Source organism: Pleurodeles waltl, chromosome 3_1, assembly GCF_031143425.1.
Source record: "Pleurodeles waltl isolate 20211129_DDA chromosome 3_1, aPleWal1.hap1.20221129, whole genome shotgun sequence".
In the NCBI taxonomy this organism is placed as follows: domain Eukaryota; kingdom Metazoa; phylum Chordata; class Amphibia; order Caudata; family Salamandridae; genus Pleurodeles; species Pleurodeles waltl.
This window is the reverse complement of record NC_090440.1, coordinates 1,438,884,964-1,438,901,552: the sequence shown is the minus strand read 5'-3', so window position 1 is coordinate 1,438,901,552 and position 16,589 is coordinate 1,438,884,964. Positions and strand designations below refer to the sequence as shown.

General features: G+C 44.5%; 1 protein-coding gene across 9 annotated transcripts in view; it reads left to right on the top strand.

Moving 5' to 3' along the window:
• The window catches only part of DIXDC1 (DIX domain containing 1), a 523,962-nt gene that overhangs the window by 347,863 nt on the left and 159,510 nt on the right, over nt 1-16,589 (top strand). For all 9 annotated transcript variants that reach the window (XM_069224996.1, XM_069224988.1, XM_069224993.1 and 6 more), the window contains one exon: nt 6,121-6,269. In XM_069224996.1, the coding sequence (XP_069081097.1) occupies nt 6,121-6,269 (149 nt within the window). The remainder of the gene's footprint in view (nt 1-6,120; nt 6,270-16,589) is intronic.

The window sequence follows — 16,589 nt, the reverse complement described above, 5'->3', positions numbered from 1 at the left end:
TCTCTAGCAGTCACTTTGACCCAAACAACACAAACCTGTCATGATTAGGAGCTAAACCAGTGAGTCCTGGATGCCATATTTCAAACATGAGGCAAGGCCAACCGAGATCTATTTGCACCCCAAGTGAACAAGAAATGTCGATTTTACTCCAGCAGGTATCCTCAAAAGGGATCTTGGGGGGCAAAATGCCTTTTTGATGCAATAGTCCATGAAGTATGATTATGCTTTTCCCTTGATCCCTCTTATTATCAGAGTTCTCAGAAAGGTCAGACAGGAACCATGCCAGCTAATACTCATTGCGCCACAACGGCAAAGAGCAACACTGGTGTACAGAGCTCCTCATGTTATCGATAGGCAAACACATTCAACTCGAGCCTCAAGTAGACTTGTTGATGATGAACAATCAGCAAGTCCTTCATTCAGACCCGACTTGTCTGCATTTATCAGCCTAACTAATGAGCACCATGAACTGCAACACCTATATATCTGAGAAGACTGTAGAAAAATTCTTACGAAACCTAGAGCTGACTCCACCAGCAAAATTTACCACCTCAAATAGAAACAGTTTGGCTTTGGTGTGAGAAGTCCAACATACATCCTATTTCATCTCCTCCTGAACAGGTTTTACTCTATTTACAAGCTCTAGCCAAATCCGGTAAAGTAAATTCCTCTGTCAAAGTACATTTAGCTGCTATTTCCAGATACGGACATACTTTGGAATCTCCTTCACTACGGTCACACGGACTAATCCTTCAGTTCCTTGAAGGACTTTTTAGAGCATATTCTCCAATAAAGTCACTGTCTCCTGCGTGGCAACTTAACACAATGTTATCTCAGTTCATGAATTTCCCATTTGAACCGGTTCTTAGAGCAGAGTTTAAATTCCTTACTTGGAAAGTGGCTGTCTTGCTTGCCCTCACCTCTACTAGAAGATTAGGCGAACTGCAGTTGTTCACTATTAACAAACCCTTCTTACAATTTAAGGAATCCATTGCAGTCTTACAAACTAATCCCAAGTTCAGACCAAAGGTTCCTACTGATTCTCATCTAAATCAATCAGTCATGCTTAAGACTTCCTTTCCCAATCCCCAAACACTAGCGGAACGCAGTCTACATACTCTTGACGTCAAGAGATATTTAAAATATTACCTACATCGAACAAAGCATATTCGCACTACTGACCAACTTTTTATGGCGTATGGTAACAATAACAAAGGTGGACCAGTCTCCAAATCCACTGTAGCATGATGGATTTCTTCAGCCATTGAGTACTGCCATTCTAAAGCAGGCAGACCTTTAACACAAACGACTTGAGCTCACTCTACAAGAGCAGTTTCTACTACAGCTGCCTTATTTGCTGGGGTGTCCATTGAAAATATATGCAGTGCTGCAACGTGGAAGAGCAGGCACACTTTCACCTAGCACTACTGTCTTCATTCAGCACAGACTACTGATACAGTTGTTGGTCAAGCAGTACTTTGGCATCTTTTCCATTAAGGTGAGCCTCTTTTACTATGTAATGTAAAATATTGTACCCGCCATCTGCTATCATATACGTATGTATTTGATTAAGATATATTAAACTGCTATCTATTCTGATTCAAGCATGTGAATCTATAAAAGATACCCCAATACTGGAGAAAGAATGTGTTACTTACCTGTAACTCCCATTCTCCAGTATTGGTATCTTTCATAGTTTCACATGTGACCCCCGTCCTTTCCTTGGAGGCTCTCCTTCTTGGCTGTTAAGGTGTATAGCACTAGTGCTTGGAAAATCAGAGGGAAGATGCCTCTGATGGGCGTGTTGTAAAGGATGCTGTCGCCTGACACCTGATTGGTCATTGTTCAACGTTGGTCCTTTTTTTAAAAAGGACATAGATAGTCTATTAGGCTGTACCCTGCATTCCCTTTCAAATCTATTATACTGATATATACTGCTTACTATGATACCGTGGGACTCCCACTTCGACGATGGGGAATGATTCAAGCATGTGACTCTATGAAAGATACCAATACTGGAGGACGCGAGTTACAGGTAAGAAACAAATTCTATCTTAACTGTAATGTCCCTATAACCTTTTTAAGTGAATTTCTATGTTTTTTAAAAAATTCTGTTTCCTTACTATAACGTCCCTGGACCTTTGTTTTTTTTCATTGACTTTCTATGGTGTTTTTTTTACGTAAAGTAATTTTAATTACTATATGTTAATTCAACCACCGCTGCACATGGCCTTCGGCCTTGTGCTATGGGGATTGGCCATAGGGCTTGGCCTGCGGCCAAGCCACTATAACTACCACACCCCGGCCACACACAGCCTTTAACTGTAGTTGGCCGCGAGGCCTGTCCTGCAGCCAGGCCCTGCAGCCAATATCCTATAACCATGCAACCCTGCACGCATAAGTTCCTGAATGAGTGGTTCAGCGAGTGTATGCATGCGTGCCTCAGTGGGTCTGTCGGTGGGTGCATGGGTCTCTGGGTGGATGTGTGAGTGGATGCATGACTGAGTAGATCTGTGACTGGATTTATGACTGACGAGGTCTGTAAGTAGGAATGTGATTGAGTGGGTCTGTGATTGGGTGTATGTGTCTGAGTGTGTCTGTAAATGGGTGGGGAGTGAGTGGTTCTGTGAATGGGTGTGTGAGGGTCCGAATAGGTCTGTAATTGGGTGTGTGAGTGAGTGGGTCTCTGAGTGGGTGCTTCAGTCTCTGAATGGGTTTGTGAGCGGGTGCATGAGTGTCTCAGTGTGTCTGTGAGTGGGTGCATCAGTGTCTGAGTGGGTATGTGAATGGGTGCATGAGCCTCAGTGGGCCTGGGAGTGGATGCATGACAGTCTAAATGTGTCTAATAATGTGTGAGTGGATGCATGCCTAAGTAGCCCTGTGACTGGATTTATGACTGACTAGGTCTGTAAGTAGGAATGTGATTGTCTCAGTGGGTCTCTGAGTGGGTGTGTGTCTGAGTGGGTCTTTGAATGGGTGCATGAGCCTCTGAGTTGGTCCGGGAGTGGGTACGTGAGTGTCTCAGTGGGTCTGTGAGTGGGTGCATGATTCTGAGTGGGTCTGTGAGTTGGTGTCAGTGTCTGAGTGCTCTCCATTTTGCCCTCTTCTGCTCTGTTTTGCCTTTCTTGCTCCTTTTTCTGTCCTCTCTTTTGCCTTTTCTGCTAATTTTTCTGCCCTCAGTTTTGCCTTTTTCTGTTCTTTTTTCTCCCCTCTGTTTGCCCTTTCTGCTCCTTTTTCTGCCCTCCCTTTTGCCTTTTCTGCTCGTTTTTCTTCCCTTCCCTGCTCAGGCTGATTTTGCCCCCCAGGGCCCCATACCCTAGGAGCCCAGCCTTTATTGATCTCTATTTTCAAAAGGGGAGGGGCCGATTTTGGCCATGGGACCCCAGGGCACAGCAGAAATGTATTGGGGATGGGGGCCCAGGGGCCCCACTTTCTATACGATTTTGGACCAGGGGACCCCATCCCCCAGGTTCTGGCGATGTCTCCTGGGTGATTGTAGGCACCCAATGTGCAGGATCAGGACCACGGGGATCCTCAAGGCCCCTGCAGACATAGCCGGCTCCCCACCTCTTGCGGAAGCCAGCATTGCTCTTGCACACAGGGAGCTGCTGGAAATGCAGCTCTCAGCTCCTGCCAAGCAAAAGCAAACATATATGTCTCGGGGGTGTGCATCCCGGTACATAGCAGGAGCTGGTCCTGGGGGTTCCCCAGGATCCATTAATAGCTCCAGGACGGGGGCAGTGCGGCCACCCTCCTTTACTTTTTAGGTCCGGCCCTGGGGAGGTGGTTGTCCCTGGGGCCATATGTGGCACGGGAGAGGAGCTGCACAGCCCCTCTCCCATTGTTTTCAGTGTATTTGGCCCTGGGGAAATGGTGGTCCCCGGGTGACTGCGTGTCTACCCAATTGACGTTGTTTAGCCATGGGGAGGTGGTGGTCCCCGGGGCTCCAAGAGCCTCTTGGGGCGGGCACCACTGGCTTCTTTTAAACACTTCCCCCAAGACCAGCCCCACCCGGGGGCTTATTTCAAAACAAGCACAGGAATCTGTGCTTGTTTTTTGTTTTAAAAATTTTCACCGGAGTTATGGATTTGCCTTGATTTTCAGTGGAATGTTTTTTAAAAATGCCTTTTTAGCTTTGGCAGTGTCCCTCTGGGACTCTGGCACCAGTGGTATGGGTCAGGGTATTTCAACCCTGCTCTCTTTTGTTTTGTTTTTAACAGTTTCTCAGGGACTCAGTTGAAGCCAAGTCCCAAGATGTCTGCCAACACTTCTTGGTTGAAGTGTTGGCAGCAAATCAGATTTCAGCAGGAGGACTGTCGGATCCTCAGAGGATCCACTTCCCTACATATACAAATTTGATTTTCTTTTAATTGCTCAAAATCTACTGAACAGATTTACTCCATATAACAAAAAGGGTGCTTTCTGAACCAAGGGATACCTTTCTGCTAAATATGGTGTGATTCCATCCAGCGGTTCGGGCTCTAGTCGTATTAAAAAAAAACTATCAGAATTAACATTGGGAATACACATTTTGGGACACCTCCTTCTTTCTCAGCCCTCTCTTGACAGATAACCCTGAATCTTTCCAGACAGCAGCTGAAGTGAGCCTCAATTCATTTTTTTAATTTCATAAAGATTAATAAGTAGGCACCAAAGATACAGGGAAGTCAAAAAACGCTTTTCCTATGGAAACTAGGCCCTAGCTATAACTTCCTAGTGGCAACTGCCACTAGGCTATATATTGTAAGTTGCCTTTAACTTTCAACCTTGTGAATGGATATCAATTGCCGTAGTCAGCTAAGATCCTGCATGTCTATTTTCATGCAGATTTGTGTAGGGGAAAGAAGTTGGAGATGAAAAAAGTTATTTTTTCCATTCAGCTCCAACAGCAAATGTTGCTCTTGCCTACCGCCCAAACCACTGAACAGGTTTGCATCAAACTTGTCATAAAGGTCAAACTTTATTCAGAAAGTGTACTTTTGTTGGTAAGGTGTAAATCTGTTCAGTGGTTTATTAGATATACGTGGTTTAAAAAGTTACTGAGCAGATTTTAAAGGGTTAATGCTTTTGTATATATTGGCTATTTGGGATTTCCAAGTCCAGAAAATCAAAAAATAAAGGAATTTGATAGGAAGAGGGAGTCTTTTCTCTCTTAATGGCTTGTATCTGCTATTCCAGAGTTGGTACCATGGATCCGAGTGAACGGAGTGGCTTCCACAAGGGAAAATATTCTATTACGGGTGCCATTTCAGGACAAAGAGCGTGGTCCTGATGTCCTAACAAAAAATTTTAAAACCCATATAAAGGGGCAGAATGAACACACCCTGACCGACAGGCCATGCTCAGGGGCCCTCAAAGGGGGCCTACCTTGGTTTAAAAAAAAGTCAAAAAGTGTTGCAGGTTCAGCAAACCCTTTTCAGAATTTGCAAATCCCCAACACCTAAAATGGTGGCCAGGGTCCATGGTAGAAAGATCGGTACCGCTTACCTAGCCCACCATTTTAGTTGTCAGGGATTAAAAAATCTTGAGACGCATCTGTGAACAGGGCAAGCTTCATGTCAGAGTACCATAAGCCTAGGTTATGCATCACTAACCCATATATCACTATTAAGGGGTCTGCAGTCAAGAATTCAGAACTGTGGCTTACAGACAGGAGCGGCGTGGGTGAGATAAGATTGGCTACGGTTTGTAGTCCTTAAGCATGATTTTTCCTCTAGCTTTGCAGTGCCAGAATAGGATCTGTGAATCCAAAAAAATATGAATAAAAAAAAAAAAAAAAAGACTTTGCCAAAGCCAAGCTTTATGTGCCAACCCTTATGCGCATGGGTGTTTGGCCAATCTTAGTAAGTTGAGAGCATGGTTTGGCTGTAGGCCATGCCCTCAGGCCCAGGCCTGAGGCACAGTGGCCTGCTTTGCTCGCTAGCCGTGCTTTGTAATGAAGCAGTAAGTCACATCATGGTGTGGTGCTCTCACACCACACTTCTCACCTCTAAATGGTATACAGTAATGTTGAGAGTTGTCAGTAGGCCTGGACAGTCCCAGGACTCATGGGCAGTGTGGATATTGAGTCCTTTATCACCTTTGATGGTTTCATAAACATTTCTTCTTTTGGTGTTCCAGAAGAGTCAAGCTCCGTCTTCCTTCCAGATTGGCAAGCCGGGACACCTGCGCTGTACCTCGAGACATCATGGGAAGACCAATTGTTGGAGCAGCAGGACCACCTAGAGAAAGGCATGGAGGAGGCAAAGAGAATGATCTCTGGATTGCAGGTATCACTTGTTCTTATTTGTGAATAAGCTGTCCCACTTTATATTTTTCCACAGTGCTCATGTGTTTTAGTTGTTCCTGTTTTCTTCTTATGTTACAGAAAAGAAACAACTATTTTAAAATAAATCTCACAATAATGATCTTTGTGTATAAAGAGTGTCCTTAGCAAATGTAAGCTGTGATGCTCAAGGCTCAGTGAATTTGTTAATCTCCACTCTGTGGCTATATGCTTGTCACTGCAAAGACCTACAGAAGATTTGACATTGTGGTGGTTACCTACTTTGGCCCTTAGGTCTTGAGACCTTGGGACCTTTAAGGAAGGAGTGCACATGAACAGGTAGATTATCTTTAGGTATCCATGGGCGCCAGGAATGGCATTGGCTTTCTAACAAGCTTATCATCAATGAGCACTTGGTATGACAGTCAGATCTTTCTCGAGCCAGTGTCATGCTATTACCAGGTTGTTAGGCAGGTGACATTAGCAACTAGTGTAGTAGCATGGAATTAGCAGAGAGGCAGCACCTGTGTAACCATAAGTCTTGTCTTTCCACTTTATGCCTTAAAGTCCAAACAGTTCAGATGTTAGTCCTTTCCCCATCCTCTTTTTGCTTTTTTGTGTTTTTTTTTTGTTTTTTGTCTGCTTTTTATAGCATAGTTTTCATGTCGCACTCATGAGTGGCTCCCTAGATATTGTAACACTGTCAAAATGGGCCAGTCCTCCAAGAAGACAAAATTACACTGGCAAGGCTTTACCCACCCACACGTACAACGTGCCGGTAGGTTGCTTTTTAACCGTATATTCAATCAATCAATTGATCTTTATTTCGGCCAATTTGGCCATAAAAGATGTACACAAAAAACACACGTATGAACATATAAAACCATCAAGGAAAAGTAAACAGGAAACACATCAGATAAAAGACCATACAATTAAAATAAAAACTTAAAGTTAGATAGGAGCCTGCAACTTTAAAATACGGGTACGAATATGCCAGACATTGGTAAGGAATTTGGCTAGTGCAAACACAATTGGACCTGAAACATCAGTTTTTAAAATTCTGTACACCGGGAGGTACTCCCTAAAACCAAGGTTTCTAATAAGTGGTAGGAGCCAATATTTCCTGGCGGCCTTGTAAGTTGGACAAAACAAGACCACATGCAGATCGCTTTCCTCTGCTCCCACACATGTCGGACATAGCTTGGTAGATGGCAGTGTTGACCAGGAGCAGGTGTAAGATCGCAGAGGCAATGTGCCATATCTCCATTGGAGAAATAGCTTCCTGGCCAGCACAGGAGACATAGCATCCAGAACCCTCTCCAGGCGGTATGAGTCCTTGCTTTGCGCGAATACAGATGTTAATGACCCCTCATTCTTGCAGTCTAGGGCCATAGCTAATTTCTGCTCGTGGTAAGCACTGACCAAAGCTCTTCGTGGGATCCTTAGTGAGGCGTTAGCTGGATCCGACCACAGGTCAGGGAGGCCCAATCCCATACAGGACTTTTTTATATATTTTATCCACGGGATCTGTAAAGCTTTAGGGTGGGTTAAAAACTCCCTCAGTTCCGCCCTATAAGAAGAGAGTTCTTCGGTGCTCCATAGCCTTCGCCAGAAGACTATGGGTCTGAGACCTAATTCATCTGCTATTGGTCTCAGACCCAGATCCATCCTCAGGGGGAGGAGCGGAGTACTGGACGGGAGTGCTACTATCTGTCTAATAAAGTTGTTCTCAGTTATAGACAAACTGCAGGAAACTGTGTGACCCCACAGTTCCGCCCCGTACATCAGAGCTCCTCTAGCCTGTGCCTTGTATATCTGGATAAGCGGCCCCAGCGGTCGATATGTGGAGCTTCTCATCAACCGAGCAATGCCGCCAGTGGTCTGCACTAATTTAAGATTAACCCTAGTCTGGTGAGTTCCCCAAGACATGGTTTCATTCAACGTTACACCTAGATATTCAAAGGTGGGGACTCTCTCTAAACGTAAAGCTCCCAGTAAGGGGTTCGGGCGTGATCTTGGGGTTGGGTTCATAACCATAAACTTGGTTTTATTAGCATTTATTTCCAACCCCCTATCTGTGCAAAAAGCCACAAGAGAATCAAGGATCCTCTGTATCCCCATGGGAGTTTTGGACAGCAGCAGGGTGTCATCTGCAAACATGATTGCAGGCACCCTGCTGCCATTCAATTTTGGGGCATCAGTGTATTCAGTTCCATTGAGGTGGGCGATTACCCCGTTGACGAAGAGGCAGAACAGGGTCGGTGCCAATACACAGCCCTGTCTAACCCCCCTGTCAACGGGGAATCTGTCCGTTAATTCCCCGTGTTTCCCGCACCTGACCCGGGCGTAGTTATTATGGTGCAATCTCTTTAAAGTTATCAGGATGTCTGGGGGGACCCCCATCTCAGCCAGAACACTCCAGAGTTTCCCTCTGGGCACAAGGTCAAATGCAGCCCTCAGGTCCACAAATATAGTGTATAAACTACCCCCTTCCAATATTGCTGCCCTCCAATAGATAACGTTCAGACGAAAAACCTGATCCACTGTAGAAACTCCCTTTCTAAATCCCGCCTGATACGGACTGAGGGCACCCGTTTCTTCCACCCAGTCCTGAAGTCGATTCAGCAGTATCCTGCCAAACAGCTTCTGTGACACGTCAATTAAACTGATTGGTCTGTAGTTGGCAGGGAGCAGGGGCGAGCCCTTTTTAAATATAGGAACCACCTCTGCCCCCAGCCAAGTACTCGGAATTTCCATGCCACACAAAACTCCATTAAACACTGCAGCCAGATAGGGGGCCCAAACACCGGGCTCCTGCTTGAACAGGTCCCCGGGCAGGCCGTCCAATCCTGGCGCCTTTCCAGCTTTAAGTCCCATTAGTGCTACCTTCACCTCCCCCACTGTTATCAAGTCCCCGCCATACTCTACCAGTCCAGTACCGAAATCAATCTTAGTTTCTCCCTGCTCGGAACTGTAGAGAGACTGGAAGTGTGCCTGCCACGCCCCTGCTGCAATATTTGGTTCTATTGCCGAATGGAGATTCCCCGACCCCCCGTTTACTACTCTCCAAAACATTTGGTGGTCTCTTGTTGCGAGGGAAGAGGTAAGCTCCTCCCACTGGTTCTCCTCCCATTCGGTTTTAGCATGGATGACCAGTTTTTTATAAGCCCGTCTACTTTCTCGCAGCTTCTCTCTATCTGTTCCCTCCTTGATGCATCTGAGGAGTTCTCCCTTTGCCTTCCTGCAGACTGCATTGTACCATAAGGAGTTATGTTGTTGGATCCTCTTCTGATTCTGGACCCTGGTAAAAAGCTCAGAGGCCGCTCCCTTTATAAGGTCCTCATGAGCCTGATATAATTTCTCATGATGGACAATATTGCCCACATCGTTGGCTAGCTCTCCCACTTTTTCCAAAATGGGGATTAAACCTGCGTAGAGCTTAGAAAGTTTCACTTGGCTCGTAGCTAGTTTATCCCACCTGATTCTTCTCCTGTTATTGTCTAATAGTAGTTCAGGTTTAGACCCCCCCATGGTTGTTATGGAGGCCTTTGGCCCAGGATGGCTAAGATCGAGTTCAAGGGCGTTATGGTCACTATCCAGTCTCTCCACCACCCTAAAGTCCAGGATAGAAGACCAGTTCACTATCTGTACAAGAGCATAGTCCAAGCGGGACTCTCTTCCCACTCTGTTGTACGTGGTTTTGCTTGGTACATCAGACTTAATACGTCCATTGCAGGCTCTAATTCCATGCTTTAGGGTGAGAGCAGTAATCTGCAAAGCCACAGGCGTCCATGCCTTTGGAGAAGGTGCTACAACAGGGGGTACTGACCACCTGAACTCTTCTTCCATGGGAAATCCCTCTACGAGACCGACCAACGGCTCGAAATGGGAATTTAAATCCCCTCCCACTATGTAAGGGATATCTCTTGGCATTTCCGCTAAATATACTGAAAGCTCCTCTATAGTGGGGGATTCACGCGAAGCTCCCACTGGCCTGGAGTAAATATTTATCAGGGCAAGTTTCGCTAGGTTCGGCCAGGCTAATAAAACCACTAGGATATCATCTGATGGCACCGGTAGGCGTGAAGCCTGACATCCTAAGTGGGAAGCCACCCAAGTTGTGAGTCCACCAGAGGGGCGGCCCTTACCCTCCCACCTAGCCGAGATGGAAAATGACTCGTAACCTTGATGGTTATAATCTTCCCTTGCCCAAGTCTCTTGGAACATGCAAACATCCCCAGACTCAATGTAAGTTATCCAATCTTGGGTGCCCAGTTTGCTGGCTAAACCAGCCACATTCCACCAAATTAGTCTCATGTGCGCTGGAGAAGCCACAGAACGGATTGCAGGGATGGAGTGGGGGGAAGAGCCAGTACCAAAGCCAGAAACTACACCAATTACTCTAACAGGGTCATTTTCAGAAGTGGATTCAGCCAGATCAGGCAGTTTGCTGGGACCATTATCCAAGGTCACAGGATTTAACCGTATATTAAATTTGTGGTAGCACGGAAGAAAACAAGATCAGCAACCATTAATGGATGCTATTAGTACGTACAGTGAGATTAATAGGAGTCCCTCACTGCGGTGACTGATAGGGGAAGGCCTTAATTCTAATAGTGTGCCCCTAACACTTAGATGTGCTCACACCATCCTCATTTTACCATGATTCATCTTTGTGCCCCCTCTCACATGTGCCATATACACTGCAGTATGGCTGGTCTCTCGAAATGTGCCCTCAATTGTGATTTGACCCTTCATTTTAAACTGGTGCAACACCAGGCCTGGGCTTGCAAAGTGCCTAGTGTGCAGGCTTTCAAAACCTTTTCGAAGAGGCTAGCACCTGTGTGCCTGTCTAGCTCATAGCTGGTTATCCTGTTTGACAAATCTTGCATATAACTGGTTTGTATTGTGAGAATCCTGGTTAGGCCCTCTTAGGAGAAATAGTACTTTACCTAGCTGACTGTAATTGTGTATACCTTTCTAATTTTACAGCTGTGGGCGTAATTCACAAAGGGCCTCTTCAGTCATAGCAGAGGCCCTGCAATCGCTGCAGGGCCATCTTACAGCAGTTTTCCATTGCAGAGGTCCTTTATCGAGAGCGGGACCACCGCCGCAACTGCAGGGTCTCTGCCTGGACAGCGGAGCCCCTTTGTCAGTTGGCCGTCTGTATCTAATGGCTGCCTTGTGGTAAAGCTTACACTAAAAACTGTAGGCCTAAGATTGTAATGGTAGCTAGCTATAGACCTGGCTGTTATTCTGGGAAATGTTATGACCAATGGCATAGGTCTGATCTGATTATTATGAAACATTGTGACAAAGACAGTTTGTCCAGCTTATTACCTGTGAAAAGCATTTTATAAAGCAAGTAAGCCTTTAACAGTTAGTTATTAGCACATTGTGTGTCAGGCTGTAAACAGATAGCTTTTTTACATGTAATCTCACACAAAGTATTAAGCAAGGGTTTTAGCGTTGGCCACCCACTCTGTCAAGTCCTGGCTGCTTTCTCTGTGATGATTCTTGTAGGTACCAGTGAGAGGGGCTGCATATTGTTTTCCAAGGCTGTTTTTATCTACATATTTGTAATTGTATTACTGTTGAACAATAGTCACCAGTTAATGTCCACCTAAATAGGCCAGTATTTGGTAAGGTGTAAAGCCAAAGGTAAAGTGTAATGGCTTCATCAGTTAATTGGGAAAAGTAATGCCAGACTTCGTATATTATAATAGACTTTACAGAATGAATTGTTATTACACAGTGCTAAACCATGCAGGTTTTTATTTCATTATAAAGACTTTTACATTAAAAATTACAATAGTAGGCAAGGGTTTTGGTGTTGGTGATCCACCCAAACAAATTGTGGGAATAGATGTTCTCTACAATAATGCGTCTAGGATCTTTTAAGAGATAGTATTTTACTTTGCTAACTGAAATGTTGTATCCATTTGTACTTTTATGACTGTATGCTAGATGGTTGCCGTGTGGAAAACGTATGGTCAGTACAGTAGGCTTGAAATAGTTATGTGATAAGCCAATAATAAAGGCTATAAACTTAATTTTGTATTGTGAAATGTTACAATAAAGGCAGTAGGTCTAGCATAATGATTGTCAGAAGCATATGTTAAACTCAACAGGCATTTATGGGCAGGTTGTTATTACTCTGAATTAAAGCCTACACATTGTTTTTTCATTACATGGAATCTCACCGATTACCTCAGTAGGCAAGAGTTTTGGTTTTGTTACCCCTTCTGACAAACAATGGGTATAGAAGATTTGGACTGTGAAAATCCTTGTTAAGCCCTGTTCGGGGAGTTGGTATTTTGCTTTGCCAGCTGTAAGTTTGTATACATTTGCAACATTTATGACTATGTAAGGACTTGGCAAAGCCAATTAGCTTACAACAGTAGATTGTTATCACAGTATGTTACAGACCATAGAACGGCATTTGGTTACATGTAAGGTCACTGATTACCAGACAAGGGATCTGGTCTTGGTCGCCTGGTCTGACAAATCCTGGTAATACTATTTCAATGTGATGGTTCCTGTTAGACCCTATTGAGTGGGGTTGTATATTGTTTTGCCAACTGTAATTTTATACATATTTAAGTTTATAAAAGAATGCCTGATGGTTGCTCACTACTGCACAGTTCAGTACGCTATTGGTGAATCCACTGGCAAAGGCTAGTAACTTTATCTGTGCCCAGAGAAACGTTATGTCAGATTCCAAACATGTGAACTATGTATAATGAAAAGTTGTGGCCAAATAAGTAACACATGCTTTTCACAATAAGCAAGAAAGGCATAAAGGCAACAGGCCTTTAAAGGTGGATTTTTACACTATCATAAAGCATGTAGGCAGGTGTTTAGTTACATGGAATCTTGCAGATTACTGTAGTAGGCAACGTTTTTTTTGTGTTGGTGACCTACCTGAGAAAGCATGGGGATAGGCGATTTGTACTACGGTAATCCTTATTAGTATTTGCCCATAATAAAGGTTATAGACCAGATTGCTTGTAATGAAAAGTTATGCTATAGGCAGTAGAACTTAAATATTGATAGTAAAATAAAATGTGCATAACATAGCAACACTTTTTAAAATTAAAACTAATGCAAAAATAAAAAGACCCAAATTGATGATTTAGTATGCCGCCTTGAGATACGGGCAGAAAATGCAGACACCTATACTACATAATTGATTTGGGGTACAATGGACAATCTAGATACCTACCCACAAGTAACACATCCAAAAATTGTATAGCCAGGCGGATACAGTTTTGAACAGTTATATTCCGTTGTATTGCGCACACTTATTACACAAGTACCTTTGCACTGTGAGTAGAGCACTCTATTATAGTTATACTGATTATAGTGAAGTGAACTATTGTATGACAATATATCCCCGTCAAAAGAACAACTGTTCTGTGTATCTTTTTGTGTGTGCTTTAATTTTTAAAAGTCTTACTATGATTAATTTGCCTATGAGTGATTGCTGGGGCAGCCTCTCTATAGGTTTTGAATGTTGAACCAATTGCTCCAACAGAACCACATGTTAATGTACGGTTGATATCCTTGATTCTGAGGAACACAGGGTAACCCCCACAGGGTAACACACTAGGCAGTTATAGTTAGTACCTAGTTTCTATAGAAAAAGCTGTATTTTGCTTGCCTGTATATTTGGCGTAGCTTGACAAATCTTCACAACATTTTCTGAAAAGAATCAACAGTCACTTGAGCTGCTGTTTTGGGGTGATCTGTCAAGTACGGGCTGAGATCAGGAGGTAGGGGTGGGGGGTGGGGGGGAGGAGATTTAGAGCATTTTCAATGTTAATTCCCATAGGAAAAATTGAAAAACGATGGTGCAAAATTCACTGGACGGAATTACACCAAATTTCAGAAAGGTAGCTAATGGTCCAGAAAGAGCCCATTTTGTTATTTGGTGTAAATCCATTCAGTAGTTATTAAGAAATTTAAGAGAATCCAAAGTTGTATATCTAGGGACACGGAGGATTCACGACCACTGCTGATCTGCTGAAGAAAAAAAGAATTTTAAAAAATACAAAATGGGCCAGGTAAGGAACACCCTGACCCCTTAGCTCTAGTGGGCTAAAAAGCAACCCCAGGGACCACCACCTCATCTCCCCGGGGTGAATAATGAAATAAACGTGAAATTGGGTTGCCGCACACCTCTCCCCCGCAGCACAGAGACTACCATTCTCCGGGACACAAATGCTTTTATATAGTGGGGGAGGGGCGCAATGGTCTTCCCCACAGCCCTGGGGAATACCACCTCCTCTGGGCCATAATAAATTATGAGCAGGTGGGAGGGCCCACGTGTTCCTCCCTAGTGGGAGGCTGCTCGGTCCACCTGCAACCCTGGGAACCAAAACCCCCCAGAACATTTAAGAAATTGTATGAAGGGGGCCACTCGCCCCGCCCCCTCCCCCCCAACCAGCCCAGGTATCACCACCTCTCCACATCTAATACTAAATAATGTAAAAGGCGTCAGTTTTAGACCCCCCACCCCTGGTGACCACCACCGCCCCTGGGCTTCTTCAGTGATGGGGGGGCCGCTGTCAAGGAGCCATGCATGGCTCTAGGGACCGCCACCCCTGAGCCAGCTCCTGCTATGTCCCAGGGGTGCCCACCCCCCGGGACGTAGCTGTTTGCTGTGGCTTGACTGCACCTTTGAAGCTGCAGCCAAGCCACAGCACACACTCCAGTTTCTGACAGCAGGACCCGTCAAGCAGGTCCCGCTGTCAGAAAAGGGATCTTTCAGCTCTGTTCCATGCACACAGGTATAACAGGGATGAAGGGTTTACTTCAGCCCCACAGAGCTCCTACTAAAAGCAGCTCCTTGGTTGATGAAGCAATGGACCGCGAGGGGGGCCTTGATGGCTCCCTCACGGTCCCAGATAATCCATAAAGAGATAAAAAAAAAGGGTGGGGTTTACAAAAAACAGAATAGCTCAGTGTGAAGGTCACAGACTCGTTTCTCTCTTTTATTTTTTTAAGTAAAAATATTTAAGGGTGATATTAAAGGTAATTTTACTTTTAAAAAATGACAAATGCATTTTAATTTTAATTTGTGCAGAAATATCTCATTCTAACTATATCATACTTCAAAGCCTAAAAAAAGTCTCTCTCCCACTCTCTTTCACTTTCAATCTTTCTCCCACACACACCCTCTCAACTCAGAAACTTACGCACCCACCCACAAACCCACTGATACTCTTGTGCACCCAATCACAGCCCCAGTCAGACCCTCATGCACCCACTCACAGACCCACTCAGACAGTTATGCACCCACTCACAGATCCTGTCAGACCCTCACACACACACTCACAGACCCACTGACATCCTCATGCACACACTCACAGCCCGCGCACATACTAACGCACCCACTAAAACACTGATGTACGCACTCTCACCCCCAGGCAGACACTCTAACAGCCGCTCCCGTCCCCAGATACACCCTCTCACACCTATTCTGTCACCAAGAGAGGTTGTGGCCAACTTCCGCCGTGCCCAGCCAAAGGGATGTGCACAGCATGGGGTTGGGTGGTTAGAGAGGTTGGCCACAAGAACTGGCTGTAGGCCAGCCGTTGCGGCCAACCCCTACTGCGCACGGGCGAAGGCGATGCACAGTGCAAGGTTTGGTGCTTATAGGGGGTTGGCCTCAGGGCCTTGCCACAGGCCAGGCCCTGTGGCTGGCCATGCGCGGCAGTGGTTGGATTAACGTAAGTAATGAAAATTACTATACATTGAAAAAACATAGAAATTCACTGAAAAAAACAAAGGTTACAGGGATGTTATAGTTAGGAAATAGAATTTAAAAAAACATTGAAATTCACTTAAAAAAACAAACGTTACATTTTAGATGTACAAAACTATACAAATTCACCAGTTATAGTTGAGTTCAAGTAACTATAACTCGCGCCCTCGCCATGCACTGCTGATTTCTCCACAAATTATGTCATTCATTACATTTTTGATAACATCACTGATAATATCAATGTAATATTTGCAGTTAAAGTCTTAATGAAAAAACTGTGCATGGCTTGATGAAAAAACTGTGCATGGCTGGGGCACGAGTTACAGTTACTTTGGGGCACAAGTTATAGTTACTTGAGATAACAAACTATAACTGGTGAATTTCTTTGGTTGTGGTTGTTTAAAATGTGAGCCTAACTATAACGTCCCTGTAACCTTTGTTTTTTAAGTGAATATATATAAAAAAATAATGTGTTAAAGTCAGTAGCCATTTAGGGGTATATTGGTAGATTATTGTTGCTGTATATTAATGGCTTGTTACATGAAATCTCACAGA